This window comes from Aotus nancymaae, unplaced genomic scaffold (genome assembly GCF_030222135.1).
Source record: "Aotus nancymaae isolate 86718 unplaced genomic scaffold, 86718_ANA_hifiasm-v0.15.2.pri h1tg000108l, whole genome shotgun sequence".
In the NCBI taxonomy this organism is placed as follows: domain Eukaryota; kingdom Metazoa; phylum Chordata; class Mammalia; order Primates; family Aotidae; genus Aotus; species Aotus nancymaae.
This window is the reverse complement of record NW_026988523.1, coordinates 35054596-35080601: the sequence shown is the minus strand read 5'-3', so window position 1 is coordinate 35080601 and position 26006 is coordinate 35054596. Positions and strand designations below refer to the sequence as shown.

Here is a 26006-nt window from a genome sequence, read left to right as displayed (position 1 = left end):
CCTCAGCCTCTCGAATAGCTGCGACTACAGGCACACGCCACCATGCCCAGCTAATTTTCGTATTTTTAGTAGAGACGGGGTTTCACCAAGTTGGCCAGGATGGTCGCGAACTCTTGACCTCGTGACCTGCCCGCCTCGGCCTCCCAAAGTGATTGGGATAACAGGCATGAGCCACCGCGCACGGCCTTGGACTTGCCTAATCTTTATGTATACTTTTTGATAAGGAACTAAGAAAAATAGCTTGGTGGAGGAAGACAAGGGAGACAGAGTCCAGAACTGAAATGAGAAGCGCATGGTTTCTTCATCCTCTGTCATCATCAGGCTAAAGAGACTGAGGAAGTACCATCCATGAGGAGTGAGTCAAGAGCAAACAAACATCATCGCAAATGGGATGTGAAAATCGAGAAATCTGAGTCAGGTTAACAACAACAAAAAGCAGACCACCACGCCGAACTTCCTCGAGTCCCATCCCAGGTCGGCAACTCAGCGTCGGGGAGGAATCCCCGAAAAGCGCGCCGGTCCTACTGGCCTCACTCCCTACCTCCTGGAGGTTCGGAGTCCCGCTCCTTTCCCTCGTCGGTACAACCCCCGTGCCGGTACGGACACCGTCCCTCACCGTGAGTAGAGGACGAGTTCTCCTAACTAGGCGACCGGCACACACCAACTGAGGCCGCCTCCAAAGCCACAGTCGGAAGAAGGCTCTGGTCGTCCGGCAGGAAACGACTCAACGCGCAGCCGCCGCGGCCTCCAACCGCCGGCCGGCAGAGGGGCGCTATGCAGTCTCGATCCGCTCGCCGCGGTCAGGAGGAGGAGGAGCAGGGGGAGGAGAGCCGCACGACGCGGCGACGACCGCAGGGAGATAGGTTGTCGTGAGGCTCTACCCGCTACCCTGGCAATTCCAGTCAAACGGCAAGTCCCGACTCGCTTTGCCTGTCCCTTTCCCTGTCCCTTCCTCTCCTGCCCCTGCAGCCGACAGGAATGGAACAATCCCGCGAGGGGAATTGTGGGAGGCTCACGAGCGAGGGTTCGTGGCCTTGGGGGCGGGGTAGAGGGGAGGAGAGAAGAGGAGGCGGAGGAGCAGAAGTTTAGGCTCCCGCTGCTGAAGGTACGCTTGAGGGCCTGTGCGAGTTTGTGGGACCGCAGGAGGAGATGTCCCTGGGTGGTCGCGTACTGTCTGGCTGGCGTGCGGGGCAGCCGAAGGTGGTGGTTGGTGGGAGTAGGCAGCGACGAGCCCGGAAACACTTGTACGCGTGCGGGCGGGCGTGCGCGCTACGCGGCCAGAGTCCGGCGGAGCGGGGGACGGTGGAGAAGAGAGAGGAATGGGAGGTCGGGGGGCGTGAGGCGCCCTTCGCTCCCTCCCTCCGGAGAAGCTGCCGCCGCCGCTCTGCTGCCGCCGCCGCTCCCGCCGCCATTTTGGGTTCGCTTGGCGGAGAGGGAGACGATTCCAGTCTCTGTTGCGGGACCCGCCTCCCCTCAGTTTGCCCCCTTTAGCCCTCCACCTTTCCCTTGTCTTTCGCATTTCCGCCAGTCCGCTCACCCGCCGGCCGCCTCCTGACAAGCAGGAGGAATCCGCCGTGGACCCAGGAGCCTGGCGGCCACCACCTTTTCCCCATTTCCCTGCACTCTCATCGCTCTCGGCCTGGGCCTCCGACACGGTGAGTAGAATGGTTTGGGCAGGCCTTGGGGCCTAAGCACTCTCTCAGCGATGGAATCCTGGGCTTCCTGGGAGCCACTGTCATCTCCCGGACCTGGACCTCCGGGAGAGCAGTGGTGAAGATGGGGGAAGGGAGAGCAGGGAGGGGGTTCCTGAGCCTACCGGGAAGTCCCTCCAGGCGGGGTGAAGGGGTGTCCCTGACAGGCGGACTCCCGGCTCCGGGGAGGGGGCTGGAAAGTAAGCGAGTGGAGGCTGAGTCGCTGTGCCCCTGACGGGTTAGTTTGTGTTTGTGGCATAATCGGAGCCTCCCCCATAGTCCAGTTTGTGTGTGTTTAATTAAAGGATAAGCGTGTTCGAGGACACGATCTTGAGAGGGGAGTTGACCTGTACGACAAGGTCTGCGGTGTCCCTGCCGCGTTGAACAGTATGTAGGAACGACGGGATGATCTCAGTGTTGCGAGTATAATAAATGTTGCTGGTTAGTTTGTACATGGAAAGAGATGTTTTTGGTCTAGAGGACAGATGGTCTGTTGGTGTGTAGCGGCTGTGTTTGAGTGTGTGTGCGAGGATGGAAAGTGTTTCCGGAAGAGTTTGCCTTTATTTGTGTAAGTGTAATGGCGTTCCCCTTATAAGTTAGCTTATTTCTTGAATAAATGTTGGGAGATTCCTTGCAGGTTGATCCGTGTGTGTATTTTAGGGATTGGAAGCCTCTAGTTACTTGTTGGGAAAGAGTGGCAATGGCAGTGTTCTATACAGCATGTGTCTGTGGGGTCAGGGAGGGGAGAAACTTGGCATAGCTAGTAGTGGTCTGAAGAATAGTTTGTGTCCACCGGGCGTGGTGGCTCTCACCTATAATCCCAGCACTTTGGGAGGTTGAGGTGGGGGGATTTCGTGAACCCAGGAGTTACAGTCTAGCCTGGGCAACATAGTGAAACCTTGTTTCTACAAAAAAATTTAAAAATTAGCCAGCCATGGTTTTGCATACCTGTAGTCCCAGCTCCTTGGTAGGCTGAGGCAGGATGATCGCTTGAGCTCAGGAGGCAGAGGTTGCAATGAGTTGAGATCACGCCACTGCACTCCAGCCTGGTGACAGAGTAAGACGCTGTCTCAAAAAAAAATTTTTTTAAGAGGGGAATAATGATAGGCGATAGATAGAGGAAGTAGCCAGGGACCAGATAACATAGGGACTTAAAGACTTGACTAGATATCTAGTTTTGTATTTTAGGTTTTATAGGAAGCAGGAAAGTGACTTGATCTAATATATATACTTTGAAAGACAAGAATGATGCAATCACATTGACCAGTTAAAACGCTATTGTGATAGTTGAGACATGAGCTCATTGGAGGGTTGAACCTAGAGTGTGCCAGTAGGTGGATTTGGGATGCATTTTGAAGGTCGTGGAGATAATAACTTGCTGATGGTTTGGATGTGGGATCAGAGTAAAAGAGGAGTCAAGGATGACTTCAGTGATGGCCTGAGCATTTGGATGCTTTTTTCTTTGATGAGGAACACTGTGGGAGAAGCAAATTGTAGGCAGTACAGAAATTAGGAATTTGGGTTGAATTTACAGTTACCGCTTGGTATCTGTGAGGGTTTGGTTCCCCCAAGGATACCAAAATCCATGAATGCTCCAGTCCCTTATAGAAGATGTAGACTATTTGCATATAATCTATGCACATCCTTTTGAATACTTAAAAAAATTTTTTTTTTCTTTAAGACAGGATCTTGCTCTGTCATCCAGGCTGGAGTGCAGTGGCGTGGTCATAGCTCACTGCAACCTCAAACACCTGAGGTAAAGCTGTTTTCCCACTCAGCCTCCTGAGTAGATGGGTACAGATTCACAACACCATATTCAGCCAATGTTTTTTTGTTTTTGAAGAAATGGAGTCTCACTTTGTTTCCCAGGCTGGTCTTGAACTCCCTCTTTGTATACATTTTTAAAAACATTTTTCCTGAGATGGAATCTTGCTCTGTTGCCCTAGCTGGAGTGCAGTGGTGCAATCTCAACTCCCTGCAATCTCCGCCTCTTTGGTTCAAGTGATTCTCATGTGTCAGCCTCCCAAGTAGCTGAGAGTACAGGTATGTTCCATCATGCTTGTCAAATTTTTATTTTGTTTTGTTTTTTTAGATGGAATTTCTCTCTTATCGCTCAGACTAGAGTACAGTGGTGTGATCTCGGCTCACTGCAACCTCCGCCTCCCGGGTTCAAGTGATTCTCCTGCCTCAGCCTCCTGAGTAGCTGGGATTACAGGTGTGTGCTCCCACACCCAGCTAATTTTTGTATTTTTAGTAGAGATGGGTTTTCACCATGTTGGCCAGGCGGGTCTCGAACTCCTGACCTCAGGTGATCCACCCGCCTCAGCCTCCTGAGTAGGTGGGACTGCAGAAACATACCACCACACCTGGCTAATTTTTTGTGTGTGTTTGTTTTTTTAGTAGAGATGAGGTTTCGCTATGTTGGTCAGGTTGGTCTCAAACGCCTGACCTCAAATGATCGGCCTCCCAAAGTGCTGGGATTACAGGTGATTACAGGCGTGACCCACCACACCTGGCCTGTTGGATATTTTTTACATTGGGAAAAATTTATCCAGAATACCAGGACTAAAAGAAATCTTTTGATAATTTTAGGTCTAATACCATCCTGGCCGAAAACCTTTAACATGTTCTAACTAGTCAAGATGTAGAGACAAACATAAAATGGTTGTTGAACAAATATATTTTTATCTTCGAAATAAAATAGCTTTCTGTGTCAGAGATCAGAACACTCATTTTACCTGATACCAAGAACCAGAATGCTGAGTGGCTAGAATGGTCATTACCTTCCTAGATACCCATTGTAGAGGAACACATAGGTAAAACAAATGAATAAAAGTTTTAAAAACGAGATAAATGTTTGAAGCTCTTTACCCATTAACATGATAATCATTTCGGCTTTGAAAATTTATAGAATGAGAGTGAGAACTCAGAACAAAGATCTCTGAGGAAATAAAAAAAAAAGATCAAGCTGCCTCCTAATTTTTCATTTAGTCTGCCATTGGGCATTGTCAAACTATATTTAGAGATTCTGGTCTTCATCTGGAGACTTAATGAGTCATGTAATATCTTGAATACACATATAAGATCTTGCTGGGTGTGGTGGGTCACCTCTGTAATCCCAGCACTTTGGGAGTATGAGGTGGGAGGATTGTTGGAGCCCAGGAGTTTGAGACCAGCCTGGGCAACATAGCAAGTCCCTATCTCTTAAAAAAAAAAAAAAAAAAAAATACTAAATGCAGAACTTTAAATTTATCCTCATATGTTCCATCCAGTTGATTTGAGAAAATATAATTTTGAATTTTCCATCAGTTGGATTTGCAGTCCCTTTCAGCTTTACATCATCTACAGATTTGTTAAGTATGTTCTCTGGGTCTTCTAAGTCCCTGATGGAGTTCTGGAATAGTTCAGGTCCAAAGACAGGGTCCTGTGAAACGTTGGAAGCTTGTCTCTCTCTCTTTTTTTTTTTTTCTTTTTTGGAGACAGTGTCTTGCTCTTTCACCCAAGCTGAAATGATGCAGTGACACGGTCTCGGCTCATTGTAACTTCTGCCTCTTGGACCCAAGAAATTGTCTCACCTCAGCCTCTCTAGTGTCTGGGACTATAGGTATGTACCACCAAGCCCAGCTAAATTTTTTTTTTAGATATGTTGACATTTTGCCCAGGCTGGGAGACTCATCTCGATTCCATTCAGTACTGTGTGAGTTTGGATAGGCCCTCTAATCGTAAAATCATCTAGCTCACATTTTCTCCTTGTCTTCTTCCTATTAGAATTTAAGCTTCCTGAGAAAAGAACTATCTCTCTCTCTGTCTCTTTCTTCTCTCTCTTTATTCTCTCATATATCCCAAGTGTCTAAAATGGATTGAAGCATACTTAATATAGTTAGTGCTCAGTAAATGTTTTTGAATAAATGAATTATGAATAGCTGAGTGTGGTGGCTCATGCCTGTAATCCCAGCACTTTGGGAAGCCAAGGCAGGTGGGTCATTGGAGCTCAGGAGTTCAAGACCAGCTTGGGCAACATGGGGAAAGAGATGGCTCTACAAACTGTAGAAGAAGAATTAGCCAGATGTGGTAGCACACCCCTATGGTCCCAGCTACTTAGAGGGCTGAAGTGCGAGGATCGCTTTAGCCTGGGAGGCAGAGATTGCAGTGAGCTGAGATCAAAGCCACCGCCCTCCAGCTCAGGTAACAGAGTGAGACCCTGTCTCAAAAATAAAAAGAAGGATAGATATGAAGAATTTGTCAGATGCCTTGTTGAAAGTATGCATTATATTCATGGAATTCTTGCTTATTGTAAAATGAATCTGATTTTTACTGACAACATACTGTTTGGCTTTTTTGCAGAAAAGGAAGCAAATGAGCTGATGGCAGATCTGTTTGACACTGTGAGTAAGGAAGCTCAAGTAGGAACATGGGATTGTAAATTGGTTCTCCAACAAAATGTGTCCTTTGGTCTCTTTGAGGCTCCCTCTAGAAGAGGAGAGTCTGACCAAACCAATTCTCCTTTTAGTCTACCTGGGAAAGACTATAACAACAAGGGAAATTTGCTGCCTAATAGACTCTTGATTATCCACGTGTAGGTTATTCTTATTAAAATTTTCCTTGAAGCTTTGTTTTATTTATTTATTTATTTTTTTTTTTTTTATTGAGGTATAGTCTCACTCTGTCACCCAGGCTCTGGAGAGTACAGTGGTGAAATGTCAGCTCATAGCAGCCTCAACCTCCTGGGCTCAGGTGATCCTCCCATCTAAGCCTCCTGAGTAGCTGGGACTACAAGCCAGGCCAATTCTTTTATGTTTTGTAGAGACAGGGTCTCATCATATTCTGGAACTCATGGACTCAAGTCTTCCTGCCTCAGCCTCCCAAAGTGCTGGGATTATAGGTGTGAGCCAGCACATCTGGCCCCTTAAAACTTTTGATGGCTTCCCCTACTGTCATTTGGTGTGTCCTTAAAGATTACCAACTAGTTTTAAACTATTTTGCATACAAGTAATTACCTTTGCCATAAATTGGTCTCAAAAGATATTTCTGTTTAAAAGATTGATCATTTTGAGTTACCCATGCTCTGTCCTTACTGTTACAAGTTGACGGGTGGGTGGCTTCTTTCCTAGCATTATAGCCATCCCAAGTGTGTGGTTATGGGAATCCTGAGGTGAAAAGCATTCTGACATAGGCTCTTTCTGGGTCCCAACATTATTAAAGTTTTGTTTATAGTTTTTACCCCTTCCTTCTCAATACTGGAGCATCATTCAGAGGCCCATTCCCTAGGAAAACCCTCCTTTTCCTTTGCCCACATTCCAAGATGAGATGGGATTCTCCAACATGGAAGATGATGGCACAGAAGAGGAGGAACATGTGGCTGAGCCTCGACCTAACTTTAGCACTTCTGAAGCTCTATGGTAGGCTGGTTGAAGACCTCGAGATTTGGAATAGAGGAAAAGTTTATTTCTGAAAAGGTTTTCAGAAGTTGCAGTTAACAATTTTTTGTCCCCAGCCAGCTTCTGTTACTGATGTAAAGATGCAGAGCCCTGTCAGGAGTTAGATGTCAGGTGAAAAGTCTCCTTGTTATGGGGCAGTGCAGCTGTAGGCCAAGCTGTATCTGTTTGGGAAGGGAGAAAAAGCAGTAGCTGGCATCCATATCTGCTTCTCCATGTGAGTGGTGCTGGAGAGGTATATAGGACTTTATGTGGCCAGCCACACAAACTACCCAGTATTGTAATATACAGTCTGTCTCTTTTGTTCTTTTTATGTGCCATTAATATCTGCTAAATGTGATTGAAAATTTCTTAGTCACCTAGGTATTAGTGGATCAAACCCTGAAGCACCTGCAGTAAGGAGTCTGAAACATTTGTGCTGACCTTTTTGCATGAAGTTGGCACTTGTGTTACAGCATCCAGAAAGTAGAGGCTTTAATTTTTTTCCCATTTTGTGGTGGATTTGCATCTACAATTTATTCTATTGTTACCCATTGTGAGTAGCAGCATGTAACCATTAGGTGGATGGCTAGAGGTCAAAATGCAGTTTGTGCCATAAGTGGAACAAAGCAAGGGGAACAGACCCTCTAATTAATCCTGTGTTTGAACTTAACAGCATTACTAAGTAGAGAGCTTGGGATCCATCTGAAACCTAGGCCTTTAGGGAGCTTCCAATTTAATGAAAAAGATATGCCCACCAATGTCTGAAAACTAGAAATACCAGTCATTCACCATTACAACAAATATTACACTACAACTACACCAGAAAATCTCAAGACTTTTAAGTCAGTATTTGACTTAGTTATTTTAAGTTATAGTTCATAGAACAAAATTCTGGTATAGCAGAATGGAATCATTCGTCCTGGGAACATATAATGGGATTTGATCAATATGCATTTTGGTTTTTCTGATCAGCTCTTTATAACTTCTTAAAATTTGAAAAGTATAGAACTAATTTAAAATTCTTGTTAGAATTCAATTACCTTCCGGTATTCAGTGGAATATAGTCATATATCATCTCATGGTGATACACTCTGTGAAATGTATCATTAAACAATTTCATCATTGTGTAAACATCATAGAATGCACTTACTTAAACCTAAATGGTTTAGCCTACTGTATACCTATTGATCCCAGACTATAAACCTGTACGGCATGGTACTGTACTGTACTGAATTCTGTAGGCATTTGTAACACAATGGTAAGTATTTTTGTATATAAACAGATACAGTAATCTTACGCAACCACCTGGATACCCATGTGGTTCATTATTGACTGAAACATCATGTGGCACCTGACTGTACTTGGGCAGCTGCTGCTTCTCTTTCTGTTGCAAATACAAACCTGTTTTAATCTTTGACTAAATAAAAATCCTGGATTCTGTAAGGCCATAGATAGTAAAAACATCTTTTGTTTTGTTTTGTTTTTGTTTTGAGACAGAGTCTGGCTCTGTTGCCCAGGCTGGAAGTACAGTGGCACAGTCTCGGCTTACTGTCACCTCCACCTCCTGCTTCAAGTGATTCTTCTGCCTCAGCCTCCTGAGTAGCTGGGACTACAGGTGCGTGCCACCACGCCCAGCTAATTTTTGTATTTTTAGTAGAGACAGGGTTTCACAGTGTTAGCCTGGATGATCTCTATCTCCTGACTTAGTGGTCCACCTGCCTGGGCCTCCCAAAGTGCTGGAATTACAGGCATGAGCCACCTCGCCCAGTCCGTAAAAACATCTTAAAACACAATAAGAAAGAGAGAGAGGAAGAAGAAAAGACAGTCAAAACAAAAACCCTGGGAAGGTAAGTTATCTGTGCTTCTCTTATCAGTTATCTAAATAATACTTATTAAAACTAAGTGTAGGCTATTTCCATTATCTACTTTTTTATGCTTCTGCTCTTCTGTTCCTTCAGTGGTGGTAGTGCAGATGTTGAAGTTTGCAGTTCTCAGAAAAGATTTGTATAGACAGTCCCACAGTCTTTAGGTTTTTACTCTGTGCTGCCCAAACCCACAGTAAATACTATCAAAGAATATGTAATCTTTATCTGCAGCAACTATTGAAAAAAGTTATCATTTAACTATTGCTGTAAAAGAGGGAGTTCCTTGAAATAGGATAACTTGCTTGTTTTAGCTACTTCAGCAGATCTTATTCTGATTGCATAGGGTATCAGCATGTCCTTAATCACTTAGGTGTCTTCTCCCTTCACTTCAGAACTGACACACTAGGTATTTGAACTTTTGCTTCAGCCCTGCAAACGGTCTTTCTGAAGGGTAGGGGTGGAAAGTTAGGGTAAGGAACTTTGCAAGAGGAATTTAAAGGGTTAAAAGAAGATAGCCTTCATGGAGAGCAGTAGGGTAATATTTGAACTAACTTATTGGTTCTGTTCATTTAAACCATCATGTACTTTAGTTATTTTGGTATATCCTTTTCCTGCTTCACAGTAGAAGGTCTTTGACTTGTTAAGAAAGCAAGGCAGTGTACCCTGAGTGGATAGGATATTGGGACAAGCTGGACCTGAAATGGAAGTAACAAGTAAATGAGAGAAGAAACGAGAATGATGAGTTCCCACCAGCTCCTTGGCTGCTTTCTTATCCAGATATTTCTCTGTTCGTAGATTTTTGTTTAATTTTTTCTTCATTTGTATATTATTTGGAAGAGGAATTGTAGAGGAATGGGATGGGGTATAATACAGAATCATCATATTTGATGCATGCTAACTACTTTGGGAAAAGATTTGGATAAGACTGGGAGTTTGACTGTTGCCTAAAGTGAAATGGGGGGATTAACAGAAAGTGAAAATTGTTCAGGCTCTTTGCTCATCATTGGAAAGAATTGGATGTGTTGTGGACCTATGAAAACACTCATTCTCTGTTTGGGAATAGGTTTGAGGAACCACTGGCCAACCTACTAAATGAACAACATCAGACAGTGAAGGAGCTATTCGAACAGCTGAAGATGAAGAAATCTTCAGCAAAAGAGCAACCGGAGATAGAGAAGGTTAAACTCCAGTGTAAGGAAGTTTACCAGACTCTGATTCTGGACCCTGAACAGAGGAAGAGACTCCAGCAGCAGATGCAGCAGGTAATACTTTTCTTGGTCATGTTAATGTTGGATTATACCACGGCCTTATTCTGAGTCTTTGGTACAATCCAAAATTAGCAGCTTTATAAAAGTCAGAAATAGTTACCTTACTACGTGTTAAAACCATAGTATCTTCACATCAGTTATGGCTCAGGGAAGACAGCACATAAGGACCCTTATGGTATTAGGAATTACAGATTTCAAAGGGTCCTTTGTAATCTGTTTTGAAATTCAACATCCTTCACTGTGAGTAGTTGTTTTTCCTTTTTTTAATCTCATTTCCTCTGGTTTGAGGTTAAACTTCCTCTGGTTCTGTCATTTTGTTCAAGGGAACGTGTCTGAGAAATATATGCCAAGATCCTGTGTTCTCATATTCTTTCCAGAAAGCAAAATAGGTATGATAAAGTTGCAAATACCTTGATTAGTGTCTCTCTGAGAGCTGGATGCGGTGGCTCACACCTGTCGTCCAAGCATTTTAAGAGGCTGAGGTGGGAGGATTACTTGAGCCGGGGAGTTTAAGAGCAGCCTGGGCAACATAGTGAGACCCCATCTCTACAAAGAAATTAAAATAAGCTGGGCGCGGTGGCTCATGCCTGTAATCCCAGCACTTTGAGAGCCTGAGGTGAGTGAACAGCTTGGCCAACATAGTGAAACCCTGTCTCTACTAAAATTATAAAAAATTAGCTGGGCATGGTGGAGGACGCCTGTAATCCCAACTACTCAGAAGGCTAAGGCAAGAGAATCACTTGAACCTGGGAGGCAGAGGTTGCAGTGAACTGAGATCACACCACTGCACTCCAGCCCAGACGACAATGCAAGAGTCCATTTCAAGAAAAAAAAGTAATAAAATGAGTAATAATAAAATGAATAAATAAGCCAGGCAATGCTATTATGCACCTGTGGTCCCAGCTACTTGGGAGGCTGAGGTGGGAGGATTGGTTGAGCACAGGAGGTTGAGAGAGCATTGAGTCATCATGGCACCACTGCGCTCCAAGCTGTATGACAGCATGACCCTATCTCCAGGGAAGGAAAAAACCTCTCTGGGTTCCTGAAATCGCAATGTCATAACATGTTACTGCATTATTTTCTTTCTCTCCCCAGCATGTTCAGCTCTTGACACAAATCCACCTTCTTGCCACCTGCAACCCCAGTCTCAATCCGGAGGCCAGTACCACCAGGATATTTCTTGTAAGGTTCCAAATATCCCTAATTCTAAAGACTAGAATATGAAATTAGCTTGGCAGGTTATTTCTCACAATTATTTTTCTCTCGGGTATTTTTTATTGCTGTGCCTACTTTCTGTTATGGCTTCCTATGTTTGCTGAGTGAACATGAGCCACTGATTCACATGAAAGGACAAAGTGTATTCAGTTTTTTCTTTTTTTTTTTTTGAGACAGTCTCGCTCTGTCTCCCAGACTGGAGTGCAATGGCATGATCTCAGCTCACTGCAACCTCTGCCTCCTGAGATCAAACAATTCTCCTGCTTCATCCTCCTGAGTAGCTGGGATTACAGGCACCCACCACCATGCCCAGCTAATTTTTGTATTTTTAGTAGAGATAGGGTTTCACCAGGTTGGCCAGGCTTGTCTTGAACTCCTGACCTCAGGTGATCCACCCACCTCAGCCTCCCAAAGTGCTGGGATTACAGGCATGAGCCATTGCGCCCGTCCCCTTTTCTTTTATTTGAAACAGGGTCTTGCTCTTTTACCCGGGATAGCGTGCAGTGGCATGATCGCTGTTCACTGCAACCTTTGCCTCTCAGGTTCAAGTGATTCTCCTGCCTCAGGCTCCCAAGTAGCTGGGACTACAGGTGGACACCACCACACTTGGGTAATATTTTTGTATTTTTAGTAGAGATGGTTTCACCATGTTGGCCAGGCTGGTCTCGAACTCCTAACCTCAAGTGATATGCCCACCTCGGCCTCCCAAAGTACTGGGATTACAGCCGTGAGCCACTGTGTCTGGCCTGTCCTGATATTTTTATTGGGTCCTCCTCATCTTTAGATCCACTCTGACTTTTTAGGTTTTTGGTACCGCTATTCATTTTATAAATGTTCAGGGTGGGCATGGTGGCTTATGCCTGTAATTCCAGCACTTTGGGAGGCTGAGGTGGTAGGATCACTTGAGCCCAGGGGTTCAAGAACAGCCTGGGCAACATAGTAAGACCCAGACTGTATTCTTTGTTTAAAAGAATTTTAAATGAAATGTAAATAATACATATAGATGTTGAATTCATTATCCATATATTAAGCACAATATTAGTGTGTGATGTGTAGAGCTAGTTTTGCTCATGACATTTTGAGGTATTTTGGAGGAAGAGCTTTTAAATTTGAAATTTAGGTGGTTGTGGTGGCTCATGCCTACAGTCCCAGACTTTGGTAGGTCAAGGTGGGAAGATTGCTTGAGCCCAGGAGTTTGAGACCAGCCTGGTCAACATAGTAAGACCCCATCTCTACCAAAAAAATTAAAAAAAAAAAATTACTTGGGGATGGTGCCAAGTCCGAGTCCCTGTAGTCCCAGCAACTTGGGAGGCTGAGGTAGGAGGATAACTTGAGCCTGGGACGTTGAGGCTGCAGTAAGCTATGATTATACCACATCACTCCAGCCTGAATGACAGTGAGAGCCTGTGTCACAAAAACAAAAAAAAATTTTAACTTATAAAAATTGCTCTGAACTTTTGGGCAGATAATGATAATTAAACATTCTCAGCTTCTTCAGTAAGTCTCTTTGGAGTTTGAAGAGTATATTTGCTAGTACTCTAAAATTTCCTTGGTGATCAACAGGATGTCTTCACCTCTTACTGTTTTCAGAGGATGATGAGGAGTACTTTGTTGTAGACATTATTTTGAGATCAAAAGACAAAACAATTTTAAAAGTAATGGTCCTGGCTGGGGGCAGTGGCTCATGCCTGTAATCTCAGCACTGTGAGAAGCCGAAGCAGGCAGATTGTGAGCCCAGGAGTTCAAGATCAGCCTGGCCGATCTTTCTGGATTCTCTGAGTGTGAGAGAGTTAGCTGTTTCTTTCTCTCTCCTTCTTCTTTTTCTTTCTCTACCTAAATAAAATCACTTTCTGCAAAAAAAAAAAGATCAGCCTGGCTAACATGGCAAAACCCCATCTCTACAAAAAATACAAAAATTAGCTAGGTATGGAAGTGCACGCCTGTAGTCCCAGCTTCTTGGGAGGCAGAAGTGGGGGGATGGCTTGAGCCTGGGAAGAGGAGGTTGCAGTGAGCTGAGATCGTGCCACTGCACTCCTGCCTGAGCAGCAGAATGAAACTGTCTCAAAATAAATAAATTAATTAATAGTCCTCATTCTTGAGACTCTTAATTCTAGCTCGGGAGCTAGACCACATATTCCTTAGTGAGAAATACCAAGTTTAAAAATAAAACAAGAATACAATCCCTGAATATCTGAGAACTCAAAGAGAAGTCTTAATGGAGTAATAATTTTTGTTTTACCCTATAGTAGGAAGGTCAGCTTCTTGTTTCAGTTTGGTTTAGTTTTTTTTTTTTTTTTTTTTGAGACAGAGTCTTGCTCTGTCACCTAGACTGGAGTGCAATGGCACGGTCTCAGTTCACTGTAACCGCTGCCTCCCGGACTCAAGCAATTCTCCTGCCTTAGCTTCCCAAGTAGCTGGGATTACAGGTGTGTGCCACCACACTTGGCTAATTTTTGTAGTTTTAGTAGAGACGGGGTTCACCATGTTGGCCAGGCTGGTCTTGAACTCTTGACCTCATGATCCACCTGCCTCAGCCTCCCAAAGTACTGGGATTACAGGCCTGAGCCTCCACACCCAGCCTCTTGTTTAGATTCTAAAGGCTGCTGGTATTGTCTGGAATTGTCTTAGATCTTCTTTGTGTCCTGTTTTCCCAGAAAGAGCTGGAAACCTTTGCTCAAAGCTCCATCGCCCTTCACCATCAGTACAACCCCAAGTTTCAGACCCTGTTCCAACCCTGTAACTTGATAAGCGCTATGCAGCTTATTGAAGACTTCAACACACATGTCAGCATTGACTGCAGCCCTCATAAAACTGTCAAGGAGACTGGTAGGAGACAGATGTGTCAGCTTTAAGTTTTTACTTGTGGTGAGAGATGGTGGGAATCTTATCCCATAGATAACTTCCTAGGATACTTACCTAAGAATGGAGGACACAGAACGTTTGTAATTTCTTCCTTCTCTCTTTTATCCTCCCTTTGTACTCATTATGAGTTCTAGAATTACATGATAATCTCTGGGCCTGGGTAAGGCATGGAGGCAGTGGACAGGTTAGGAATATGGGAGGTAGAGATCTGAGGCTCAGTGCTGAGAATTGGAATTCAGCAATATGAGGGGTAAGTATTAAGAGGCAAATGAAGACAAACTGGTACCTGGTAAAGATGAAAGTCAGGTGGTAAAATTTGGTCTTGTTTAGTTTTACTCTCTTCATTAAGATCAACTAATTGTATTTACCCTACTGACTATATTGTAAGTGATATCTCCATTCTGAATGCAATGTTGATTTGGAAGTTAGGCACAAGTTAGAGATTGTACATTTGCCATGTTCAATATTTTAAAGAAATTTGCAGGTTTAGATTCTACCTTGGATTGAGTTAGTATTTTTTTGAGAAAATGTTTGCTGTTTACTTAAGCCAAATATTTGCTTCTGATTTGTTTCCTGATATAGCAAATTAGTTGTGGTTTGTTCTGGATTTGGGTTTGTCTTTGGATTCTATTTTAAATCCTTGAGTCTTATCGTTAAATTGAGTATAGTTGAATTTATATATATTATATCATAGATACGGATCCCAAACTAATAGCTGTATTACATGATATGAAATGGTAATGAAAACCTGATTTAACACCAAATTATAGTAATACCTTGCACATCTAGTGTCCTGTGTTTTTCTTCTAGAGATATAAAAATAACAGTTATGGAAGGAGAAATAGGGTTATAGTAGTCTTGTCTCTAGAAATGCAGAGGTACCTGAAATTGAGAGTCTGAGAGAGGGAGACAGAAATGAATGAGACTGAATTGTCTCATTCCTTTTATGGTTCTTTTGTTCCCAGCCTCAGGAGGAATCTGGGAGAACTTAAAGTTAAGTAAGAATCAAATAAAAGTAAAATTTGTAATACCAGACTTGTGAGGGAGATTAAAGAAGTTGGAATCTTACCCTAGAAGAAAGAAAGCATTGTTGAAGGTCTCTTATCCTTCAAGGATTTAAAGGGGGAAGGAGGTAAAAAATATTTGAGCATACACTATGTGCCAGGTATTACTAGGTGCTTTTTAAGTGTTTATTTTACTTAGTGAATAAAGTGTTCCGCATAAGAAAAAATAAGAGAGTCAGCCAGGCGCAGTGGCTCACGCCCGTAATCCCAGCACTTTGGGAGGTGAGGCGGGTGGATCTCGAGGTCAAGCGATCAAGACCATCCTGGCCAACATGGTGAAACCCCGTCTCTACTTAAAATACAAAAAATTAGCTGGGTGTAGTGTAGTGGCTCATGCCTGTGTCCCAGCTATTCAGAAGGCTGAGACAGGAGAATCACTTGAACCTGGGAGGCGGCAGTTGCCGTGAGCTGAGATCACGCCACTGCACTCCACCCTGGTGACAGAACAAGATTCTATCTCAAAAAAAAAAAAAAAAAGAGCCGGGTGTGGTGGCTCACGCCTGTAATCCTAGCACTTTGGGAGGTCGAGGTGGGTGGATCACCAGGTCAGGAGATCAAGACCATCCTGGATAACATGGTGAAACCCCGTCTCTAAAAAAAAAAGAATAAGAGAGTCAACTAGTATTGCCATTGAATGGGACTCTCTTTGGACATAATGTTAGCTTAAGAAAGGCTGTGGAAACTTTTTGAGGATGTTGGGCAGATGGGAGGCAATCAAGTTAGGTTAAGGACAGTTCTACCTAAGTGCAAAAATGCATTTACAGGCTTTTATGAAGCCCTCTTTTGCCCTAGAAATTTATTTATTAGAGATTTATTTTCTTATAGCCCATGAATTTCCCTGTTTGCCAAAGCAAGTGGCTTGGATCCTGGCCACAAGCAAGGTTTTCATGTATCCAGAGTTACTTCCAGTGTGTTCCCTGAAGGCAAAGAATCCTCAGGGTAAGATCCTCTTCACCAAGGCTGAGGACAAGTAAGTGTTTACTCTGGTGATCAAAACAGCAGAATATCCCAAGGAGAAGACATAGTTCCTTTGAGGAGTTTAGGGGAAGTAAGACTTGTATAATAAGACACACACAAAAGACAAAAGGAAAAGCAGTATAGATGAGCAGAGTTCTCTAGGACATGCTTGTTCTAGCAGTGCCAAATACTGCTTTTTTGGGAGATGTCACACACATTTCTAAAAAATTTTATACAGGGCATGATGGCTCATGCCTGTAGTCCCAACACTTTGAAAGCCCAAAGCAGAAGGTTCGCTTTTATTTTATGTTATTATTTATTTATAGACAGGATCTTACTCTGTTACCTAGGCTGGAGTGCAGTGGTGCAGTCACAGCTCACTGCAGCCTTGAGCTCCTGGAATCAAGCGATCCTCCCCTATCAGCCTCCATGGAGTAGCTGGGACCACAGGCATGTGCCACCATACATGGCTAATTTTTTTTTTATAGTTGAGGGCCGCTCTATGTTGCCCAGGCTACTCTTGAACTCCTGACCTCAAATGATCCACCCACCCTGGCCTCCCAAAGTGCTGGGATTACAGGCATGAGCTACTGCACCCAGCCGGATTATGAACATTTTTATGGCCCTTTGTGTGAATTGCTGCACTGTCATCAGCAAATATGTTTATATATGTTATGCCAGAGGGTAGTATTGGTGCCAGTTTAATTTGTCTGATAGGGTACCTAGTATTCATTTTATGTTTGTTTTATTAGAATCATTCTCCTTCCTTTGTATTCTCTTTGAACTTTCTTTGTATTGTTAGTATACAGCTCATCATGATCTAACATTTATTAATGATTTATGCCTAGTCTTGCTCCCACTTAATTGTGAACTATTTGATTCTTATTCATAATGCTTAATCAGTCAGTATTCACTAAATATCTGAAATTTTCTACTGAGTAGTCACCAGCTTGTACCAGAATTAGATGTCGAAAAAGTAGATTTTCAGCTGGGCACAGTGGCTCGCGCCTGTAATCCCAGCACTTTGGGAGTCCGAGGCGGGTGGATCAGAAGGTCAGGAGTTCAAGACCAGCCTGGCCAACATGGTGAAACCCCATCTCTACTAAAATACAAAAATTAGCTGGGCATGGTGACAGGCATCTGTAATCCCAGCTACTCAGGAGGCTGAGGCAGGAGAATATTGCTTGAACCCAGGAGGTGGAGGTTGCAGTAAGCTGAGATCGTGCCAGTGTGCTCTAGCCTGGGTGACAGAGCAAGACTCCGTCTCAAAAGAAAAAGAAAAAGTTGATTGGCCAGGCATGGTGGCTTAAACCTGTAATGCGAGCGCTTTGGGAGGCTGAGGCAGGAGGATCGCTTGAGACGGAGTCCAAGATCAGCCTGGGCAACATAGTGAGAACTGGTCTCTACAAATAATGAAAGGAAACATCAGCCAGGCATGGTAGCGAATGTTTATGGTCACAGATACTCAGGAGGCTAAAGTATGGGAATCGCTTGAACCCAGGCAGTCAAGGTTGCAGTGCGCTGTAATCGTGCCACTGCACTCCAGCCTGGACAACAGAGCAAGACCCTGTCTGAAAAAAACGAAAAGGTAGATTGGGCCACATGCCATGGCTCATGCCTGTAATCCCAGCACTTTGGGAGGCTGAGACTGGACAGTCACTTCGGCCTAGGAAGTAAAGGTTGCAGTGAGCTGCAGTCGTGCCACTGCACTCCAGCGTGGGTGACAGAGTGAGGCCTTGTCCCAAGAAAAAATAAAATAGAAAAATAGATTGTAAAATGTGTTAGTCTGGGGGGTCTTTTAAAAGGAAGGACTGTGAAGTGAGATTTAGTGTCATTGCTCTTTTCTCAGTTTGTTAGCTTTAGGACTGAAGCATTTTGAAGGGACTGAGTTTCCTAAGCCTCTAATCAGCACGTACCTTCTAACCTGCAAGACTGCCCAGCAACTGACGGTGAGAATCAAGAACCTCAACATGAACAAAGCTCCTGACAACATCATTAAAGTGAGTGTTTCCTTCATGTACCACTGGGGCACCTCACCAATATGTACCCATTCTTTTCTCTTGTTATTCCCAAAGAAAAGACAGACCTTCGTTTATCTAAAGCTAATTTCTCCCACTTCTACAATACATTCCCCTGTTGCCTTTTCAGGGACATTGATTCATTCATTATGCTCTTCTGGAGTATCTTCATCTACTTAAAAGATTTCACAAATACATGTTCCCTGTGATAATTCTTTCTTGAAGTTTCTAGAAATGATATGCAATATTCCACATACATGCTTTGGTTTTTTTGTTTTGCTTTGTTTTTTGGTCAGATGGACTCTCGCACTGTCATCCAGGTTGGGATGCAGGAGTACAGTAGTGCAGTGGTACAGTCTCGGCTCACTGCAGCTTCCTTCAAGTGATTATCCTGCCTCAGCCTCCCAAGTAGCTGAGATTACAGGGTGCCACCACCACACTCAGCTAATTTTTTGTGTTTTTAGTAGATATCGGATTTCATCATGTTGGCCAGGCTGGTCTTGAACTTCTGACCTCAAGTGATCCACAGGCATAAGCCACGGTGCCCGGCCTATACTTTTTCTCAACTCTTGTTTGTTTGTTTATTGAGAGAGTTTCGCCCTTGTCATCCAGACTGGAGTACAGTGGCGCGATCTCGGCTCACTGCAACCTCTGCCTCCTGGGTTCAGGCAGTTCTCCTGCCTCCAGGCGATTCTCCTGCCTCAGCCTCCTGAGTAGCTAGAGTTATAGGCCCCTGCCACCATGCCCAGCTAATTTTTGTATTTTATTGGAAACGGGGTTTCACCATGTTGGCCAGGCTGGTCTCGAACTGCTGACCTCAGGTGATCCACCCACTTTGGCCTCCCAACATGCTGGGATTGCAGGCATGAGCCACTGTGCCCGGCCTTTTTTATTTAGATACTTATTTATTTTTAGAGATAGGTTCTCGCTCTGTCATCCTGGCTGGAGTGTTTTGGCACAGTCAGGTCACTGCAGCCTCAAACTCCTGGGTGATCCTTCCATTTCAGCCTTCCGAGTAGCTTGAACTATAGGTGCATGCCACCAAGGCTAGCTAATTATTTCATTTTATGTGAAAACAGGGTGTCATTTTGTTGCCCAGACTGGTCTTGAAGTCCTGACCTCAAGCAGTCCTCTTGCCTCAGCTTTGCCTCCCAAAGTGTTGGGATTACAGGCGTGAGCTGCAGTGCCCAGCCTTTGGTTTTGTTTTGTTTTCGTATTTTTCTTGAGACGAGGTCTTATCCAGGCTGGAGTACAGTGGTACAGTTATAGCTCACTGCAGCCTTGAACTCCTAGGCTCGAGCATTCTTCCGACGTCAGCCTCCTAAGGAAATGGGATTATATGTATGAGCCACTGTGCTTGGACATTAAATTATTAAATTTTTTTTTTTTTTTTTTTTTTTTTTTTGGAGACAGTCTCACTTTGTCACCGAGGCTGGAGTGCAGTGGCACAATTTCGGCTCACTGCAACCCCTGCCTACCAGGTTCAAGTGATTCTCATTCCTCAGTCTCCTGAGTAGCTGGGACTACAGGCACGTGCTACCACTCTTAGCTAATTTTTACATTTTTAGTAGAAATGGGATTTCACCATGTTGGCCAGGCTGATCTCGAACTCCTGACCTCAGGTGGTCTGCCCACCTCTGCCTCCCAAAATGCTGGGATTATAGGTGTGAGCCACTGTAACTGGCAAAAAAAATTTCTTTTTAGAGATGAGTGTCCCTATATTACCCAGGCTGGTCTTGAATTTTGGGCCTTAGGCAATTCTCCTGTCTCAGCCTCTAAATGCTACTTCCTGGTGTATTGGATTTAGGCCTTATTTATTAACCATAAACCACAGAAGCTGAGGATTTACCTCTGTCCTCACTTTCTTACTCCCGCCACAAACATGCACATTTTCTGCTCTCCAAACTCCTCACTAGTAATTATGGTACAATTTTGGTTAGATTGTATTCAGGGTTTACATTGTAAGATTTTAAGGACTATATAAATGCTCTTCACAACTCAACTATATTACTGTGATTACCTTGCCTTTCGGGCTGAGCATTTTGTTTCCCAGATCATCCTCTTTCAGTGTGTTCAGGAATTCTAGATATTCCGTCACTTTTATCTAGAGGAAATTGCTCCCTGAGCCCTCTGACACTATTCCACTCTAAGCGTGTTGCTCTCCTGGCTTGCTGCACTGATGTCTTCTTGAGCTGTTTCTTCATCATCATCCTGGGAATTCCTTTTGCTTCTTACTGTGTTGGATCCTCTTTATTTCCTGAATTCCACATCTTTGCTTTGTATTAATTCTTCTTTTTTTTTTGAGACAGAGTTTTACTCTTGTTGCCGAGGCTGGAATGTAGTAGTGCGATCTCGGCTAACTGCAACCTCCATCTCCCAGGTTCAAGCGATTCTCCTGCCTCACCCTCCTGAGTAGCTGGGATTACAGGCGCACCGGCCACCACACCTAATTTTTGTATTTGCAGTAGAGAAGGGGTTTCACCGTGTTGGTCAGGCTGGTATTGAACTCCTGACCTCAGGCAATTCACTTGCCTCAGCCTCCCAAAGGGCTGGGACTACAGGCATGAGCCACCCTGCCTGGCCCCATTCCAGTAGCATTCTGAGAGAGAGTGCTTGGGAAGGGAATTGTCACATTTAAACCATCTCTATTCATGGTCTTTTGATTGTATCAATGTCAGTTTCCTGGTTTGTTTGTTACAGTTTTTTTGTTTGTTTTTTGAGACACAGTCTCACTGTTGCTCACTGCAGCATCTGCCTCCTAGGTTCATGTGCTCTCCTGCCTCAGCCTCCTGAGTAGCTGAGATTACAGGTGTGTGCCACCACACCCGGCCAATTTTTGTATTTTTAGTAGAGACAGGGTTTCACCATGTTGGCCATGCTGGTCTTGAACTTCTGACTTCAGGTGATCCGCCCACCTTGGCCTCCCAAAATGCTGGGATGCCCAGCTGGTTTCCTAGTATTAATATTGTACAATATACCTGGTTTACATATATAACTCTTGTTACTATATAACATAAACCTCTTGCTGCTATTTTTTTTGCAATTTCCTATGACTCTATTTCAAAATAAAAGGAAAAAATAATACTCTCCTCTGTCACTGTATCTAGAATTCTAGGTAGGAAATAATTTTTTTAAGAAGCTTTTAAGGGCCTCACTTCATTTTCTTCTAGCTCTTAGTGTGGTGTTTAGAAATTTTATGCCATTTAACTTATTTTATTTTATTTTTTGAGACAAGGTGCTACCCTGTTGCCCAGTCTGGAGTGTGCTCAATCATGGCTCACTGCTCTCTCCAACTGGGTATGCACCACTATGGCCAAGTAATTTTTTTTTTTTTTAACTTGGTCTTGCTATGTTGGCCAGGCTGGTCTCAAACTCCTGGCCTCAAGTGATCATCCTGTCTTGGCCTTCCAGAGTAATGGGATTATAGGCATGAGCCACAGCCCCATTTAACTCTTGAGTCTTTGTGTAACATAAAGTGTTACACAAAGTGCTGAGATTACAGGCGTAAGCCACTGTACCCAGCCCTTTATATATTTTTAATTTATTTATTTATTTATTTATTTTTTGAGATGGAGTTTCGCTCTTGTTACCCAGGCTGGAGTGCAATGGCGCAATCTCGGCTCACTGCAACCTCCGCCTCCTGGGTTCAAGCAATTCTCCTGCCTCAGCCTCCTGAGTAGCTGGGACTACAGGCACGCGCCACCATGCCCAGCTAATTTTTTGTATTTTTAGTAGAGACGGGGTTTCACCATGTTGACCAGGATGGTCTCAATCTCTTGACCTCATGATCCACTCACCTCAGCCTCCCAAAGTGCTGGGATTACAGGCGTGAGCCACCGCGCCCGGCCTTTATTTATTTTTTATTTTTTACCTGCAACTATCTTTTTGTATAACTTGATGTATGTTTTTTAATGTAGGGTGTCATTATTGGTCCACTTGACACTCTCCCAATAGTCTATGAAGCTCCTTGAGAGCAGGAATTGCTTCCCGTCTGTGTGTGCTTAGCTTTTAGCACAGTGCGTATGACATAGAAAACATTCTGTTTATGTTGGATGAACAGTTGCTTGTCAGTGGTTTAAGTTCAGTTCTCATCTTCATTTACTCCTTTTTTTTGAGACGGAGTTTCACTCTCTTGCCCAGGCTGGAGTACAGTGGCGTGATCTTGTCTCATTGCAATCTCCATGCCCTGCCGGGTTCAACCACTGATTCTTGTGCCTCAGCCTCCTAAGTAGCTGGGATTACAGGCACCCAACACTACGCCTGGCTGATTTTTGTATTTTTAGTAGAAATGGGGTTTCACCTTGTTGGCCAGGCCTGTCTCAAACTCCTGACCTCAAGTGATCTGCCTGCCTCAGCCTCCCAAAGTGTTGGGATTACAGGTGTGAGTCACTGCACCCAGCCTATTTACTCTTAAAAGTGAACTGTCGCCGGGCGCGGTGGCTCAAGCCTGTAATCCCAGCACTTTGGGAGGCTGAGGCGGGTGGATCACGAGGTCAAGAGATTGAGACCATGCTGGTCAACATGGTGAAACCCCGTCTCTAGTAAAAATACAAAAAAAAAAACCTAGCTGGGCGTGGTGGCGCGCCTGTAGTCCCAGCTACTTGGGAGGCTGAGGCAGGAGGATTGCTTGAACCCAGGAGGCGGAGGTTGCAGTGAGCCGAGATTGTGCCACTGCACTCCAGCCTGGCACCTGGCAACAGAGTGAGACTCCGTCAAAAAAAAAAAAAAAAAAAGTGAACTGTCTCAGTCTTTTTTTTTCTTCCCTTCTAATGTCCTTTGCACCATTATTTGCTTAAAAGCTTTGATGTTACATAAGCAGAATATGTGTGGGGGAAAAAAAAAGCTTTGATGTGTCCATGGTATAGATTATGATACTGTCTTTGCAGCTGTTGAGCAGGAACAAATCTTAATTAAAACTGCTCTGTCTGCTTCCTTTTCTCTCTATGACCTAAACTCTCCTGGCAACCAGAATAGAGATCATCAATTAGAAAATAATGAATAATTATAAAGTCTTTAGAGATTAGTTTAATTTGAAATGTACAAGTATTCAGCATATACTATTTATATATCTATATATATGGATGCTTGTATATGTGGTTTTGTATGTGAGAGAGATTGTGTGTGTGTGTGTGTGTGTGTGTGTGTGTGTGTGTGTGTCTCTCTCTCTCTCTCTCTCTCTCAACCCACCACCCACCCCATTCACTAGCCTGACAGTGGACAGTATTTCTGGAATGAATGTAACTCACGCACTTTTTTTTTCATGTTAAGTTTTATAAGAAGACCAAACAGCTACCAGTCTTACTAAAATGCTGTGAAGAGATCCAGCCACATCAGTGGAAGCCACCTATAGAGAGAGAAGAACACCAGCTCCCATTCTGGTTAAAGGTACAACCCTCTTCCTCAGAGTCTGTGGGAAGGAAAAGGTCACTGAAGAGAAGAGACTCTAAAGTGTATAATTGGAAAGTAGTCTTTGTAGAAATTTGATATGCAGAGTCCCTTCTTGGAAAGATGCCTTGAGACTGTCTCAGATCCCTAAAACCTAGAAAGCCATATTCTTTTTCCCAGATTCTGACACGTGCTGGATCAGAGTGTTCTTGTTTCCAATAGGCCAGTCTGCCATCCATCCAGGAAGAACTGCGGCACATGGCTGATGGTGCTAGAGAGGTAGGAAATGTGACTGGAACCACGGAGATCAGCTCAGATGGAGGCCTAGAGAAAGACAACTCGGAGTTGGGGAGTGAAACTCGGTACCCACTGCTATTGCCTAAGGGTGTAGTCCTGAAACTGAAGCCAGTTGCCAACCGTTTCCCCAGGAAGGCTTGGAGGCAGAGGCGTTCATCAGTCCTGAAGCCCCTCCTTATCCAACCCAGCCCCTGTCTCCAGCCTAGCTTCAACCCTGGGAAAACACCAGCCCGATCAACTCACTCAGAAGCTCCTTCAAGCAAAACGATGGTCTGGATTCCTCGCCCGATCCAGCCAGCCACTGTCTTACAGACAGTTCCAGGCGTCCCTCCATTGGGGGTGAGTGGAGGTGGTGGTTTTGAGTCTCCTGCAGCACTGCCTGCTGTGCCCCCTGAGGCTGGGACCAGCTTCCCTCTGTCTGAGTCCCAGACTTTGCTCTCTTCTGCCCCTGTGCCCAAGGTAATGCCGCCCTCCCTTGACCCTTCTAAGTTTCGAAAGCCATATGTGAGACGGAGACCCTCAAAAAGAAGGGGAGCCAAGGCCTCTCCCTGTATCAAACCTGCCCCTGTTATCCATCCTGCACCTGTTATCTTCACTGTTCCTGCTACCACTGTGAAGATTGTGAGCCTTGGCAGTGGCTGTAACATGATCCAGCCTGTCAATGCAGCTGTGGCCCAGAGTCCCCAGACTATTCCCATCACCACCCTCTTGGTTAACCCTACTTCCTTCCCCTGTCCATTGAACCAGCCGCTTGTGGCCTCCTCTGTCTCACCATTAATTGTTTCTGGCAATTCTGTGAATCTTCCTGTACCGTCCACCTCTGAAGATAAGGCCCAAGTGAATGTGGACATTGCTTGTGCTGTGGCTGATGGTAAAAATGCCTTTCAGGGCCTAGAACCCAAATTAGAGCCACAGGAACTATCCCCTCTCTGTGCTGCTGTTTTCCCCAAAGTAGAACATAGTCCAAGGCTTCCAACTACAGATAAAGAGTGCCAAGAAGGATTATCAGAGAACAGTGCCTATCGCTGGACTGTTGTGAAAACAGAGGAGGGAAGACACACTCTGGAGCCACTGCCTCAGGACATCCAGGAGTCTCTAAACAACTCTACCCCTGGGGTTTCAGAGGAAATTGTCAAGATGGAACCTGAAGATGCTTGAGAGGAAATCATTGGCTTTCCTTGAGGCAGGATAACAGGGTCTGGAGACTGGGAGCCTTTACTTCAGCCTCTTGATTGGTCGCACATAAGGAGTAACCAATAGGAAACCTCTAAAGGGTACTTAAATCCCAGAAGATTTTGCAACCCAGGCTCCTGAGCAGCTTGCTGTAATCCTGTTCCCACTCTGTGGAGTATACTTTTGCTTCAATAAATCTGTGCTTTTATTGCTTCATTTTTTTCATTGATTTGTGCAGTTTGTTTAATTCTTCATTCAACATTCCGAGAACCTGGACAACTTGTAGTCAAGACTCTCCACCAGTAACATATTTTGGTGAACCAGCCTGGAGGTAAGTCCAAATTTGGGGATTTATTTTTCTTTTCTTTTTCCCTTTTTCTTTTCCTCTCTTACCATGCCTTCATTTTTGGGCATAGGCTGGAGCTCTCTATGCAGGGCTCCCTCCCCTCCATACAGGACTACCCTTTCCTCTCTCTCTCTCTCATTCCCTTTTCCAACTCAAAACTCTCAGTGGACAGTGTCTAAGCATGGAGGCAACTGCCAGTCTCTGGCTGGGGCCACTTTGCAGTGAGACTGAAGGGTATCCGTGTGGAAGCCCCTGACCACTGTCGGTTTGGGTGAGGGACCTGGGTTCTTTTTTTTTTTTTTTTTTTTTAAGCCTTTCAGCAACTGTTTTCTAATAGCTCTTTGGTAATTGAGGGCAACTGGACAGGGCCACTCTCCAATGTTACCTGAAGGCCAAGAAGTGAATGGGGATAGCTTCCCTGCCCAGAAGGGAGAAGGACTCTTTTTCT

At 44.3% G+C, this 26006-nt stretch overlaps 2 protein-coding genes across 7 annotated transcripts in view; one reads left to right on the top strand and one right to left on the bottom strand.

Moving 5' to 3' along the window:
- DAP3 (death associated protein 3) overlaps positions 1-714 on the bottom strand; it is a 42990-nt gene extending 42276 nt beyond the window's left edge. For 3 of the 5 annotated variants that reach the window (XR_001107044.3, XR_010340414.1, XM_012449885.3), the window contains exon 1: positions 542-711. The gene's annotated coding sequence lies outside the window, so the exon portion shown is untranslated. Of the gene's footprint in view, positions 1-541 lie in introns of all 5 variants that reach the window. The other 2 variants (XR_010340415.1, XM_012449886.3) reach the window with 2 other exon arrangements.
- Positions 715-5174: 4460 nt separating this feature from the next.
- YY1AP1 (YY1 associated protein 1) lies at positions 5175-25428 on the top strand. Of its 2 annotated transcripts, XM_064370696.1 has the most exons (10): positions 5175-5295; positions 6036-6076; positions 8606-8723; positions 10037-10235; positions 11337-11423; positions 14111-14282; positions 16208-16352; positions 18189-18339; positions 23626-23742; positions 23965-25428. In XM_064370696.1, the coding sequence occupies exons 4-10, from the start codon at positions 10110-10112 to the stop codon at positions 25195-25197; spliced, it is 2031 nt and encodes a 676-aa protein (XP_064226766.1). In that variant the 5' UTR covers positions 5175-5295; positions 6036-6076; positions 8606-8723; positions 10037-10109; the 3' UTR covers positions 25198-25428. The 2 variants fall into 2 exon arrangements, with proteins under 2 accessions (XP_064226766.1, XP_021523010.2); XM_021667335.2 differs by lacking the exons at positions 5175-5295; positions 6036-6076; positions 8606-8723 and adding an exon at positions 8820-8955.
- Positions 25429-26006: the final 578 nt, after the last annotated feature.

Coding starts and splice junctions, on each gene's coding strand:
- YY1AP1 (XM_064370696.1), top strand. CDS start 10,110: ATGAAGAAATCTTCAGCAAAAGAGCAACCGGAGATAGAGAAGGTTAAA. Junction 11,424..14,110: donor GTACCACCAGGATATTTCTT/GTAAGGTTCCAA, acceptor CTGTTTTCCCAG/AAAGAGCTGGAAACCTTTGC. Junction 18,340..23,625: donor CTCCTGACAACATCATTAAA/GTGAGTGTTTCC, acceptor TTTCATGTTAAG/TTTTATAAGAAGACCAAACA.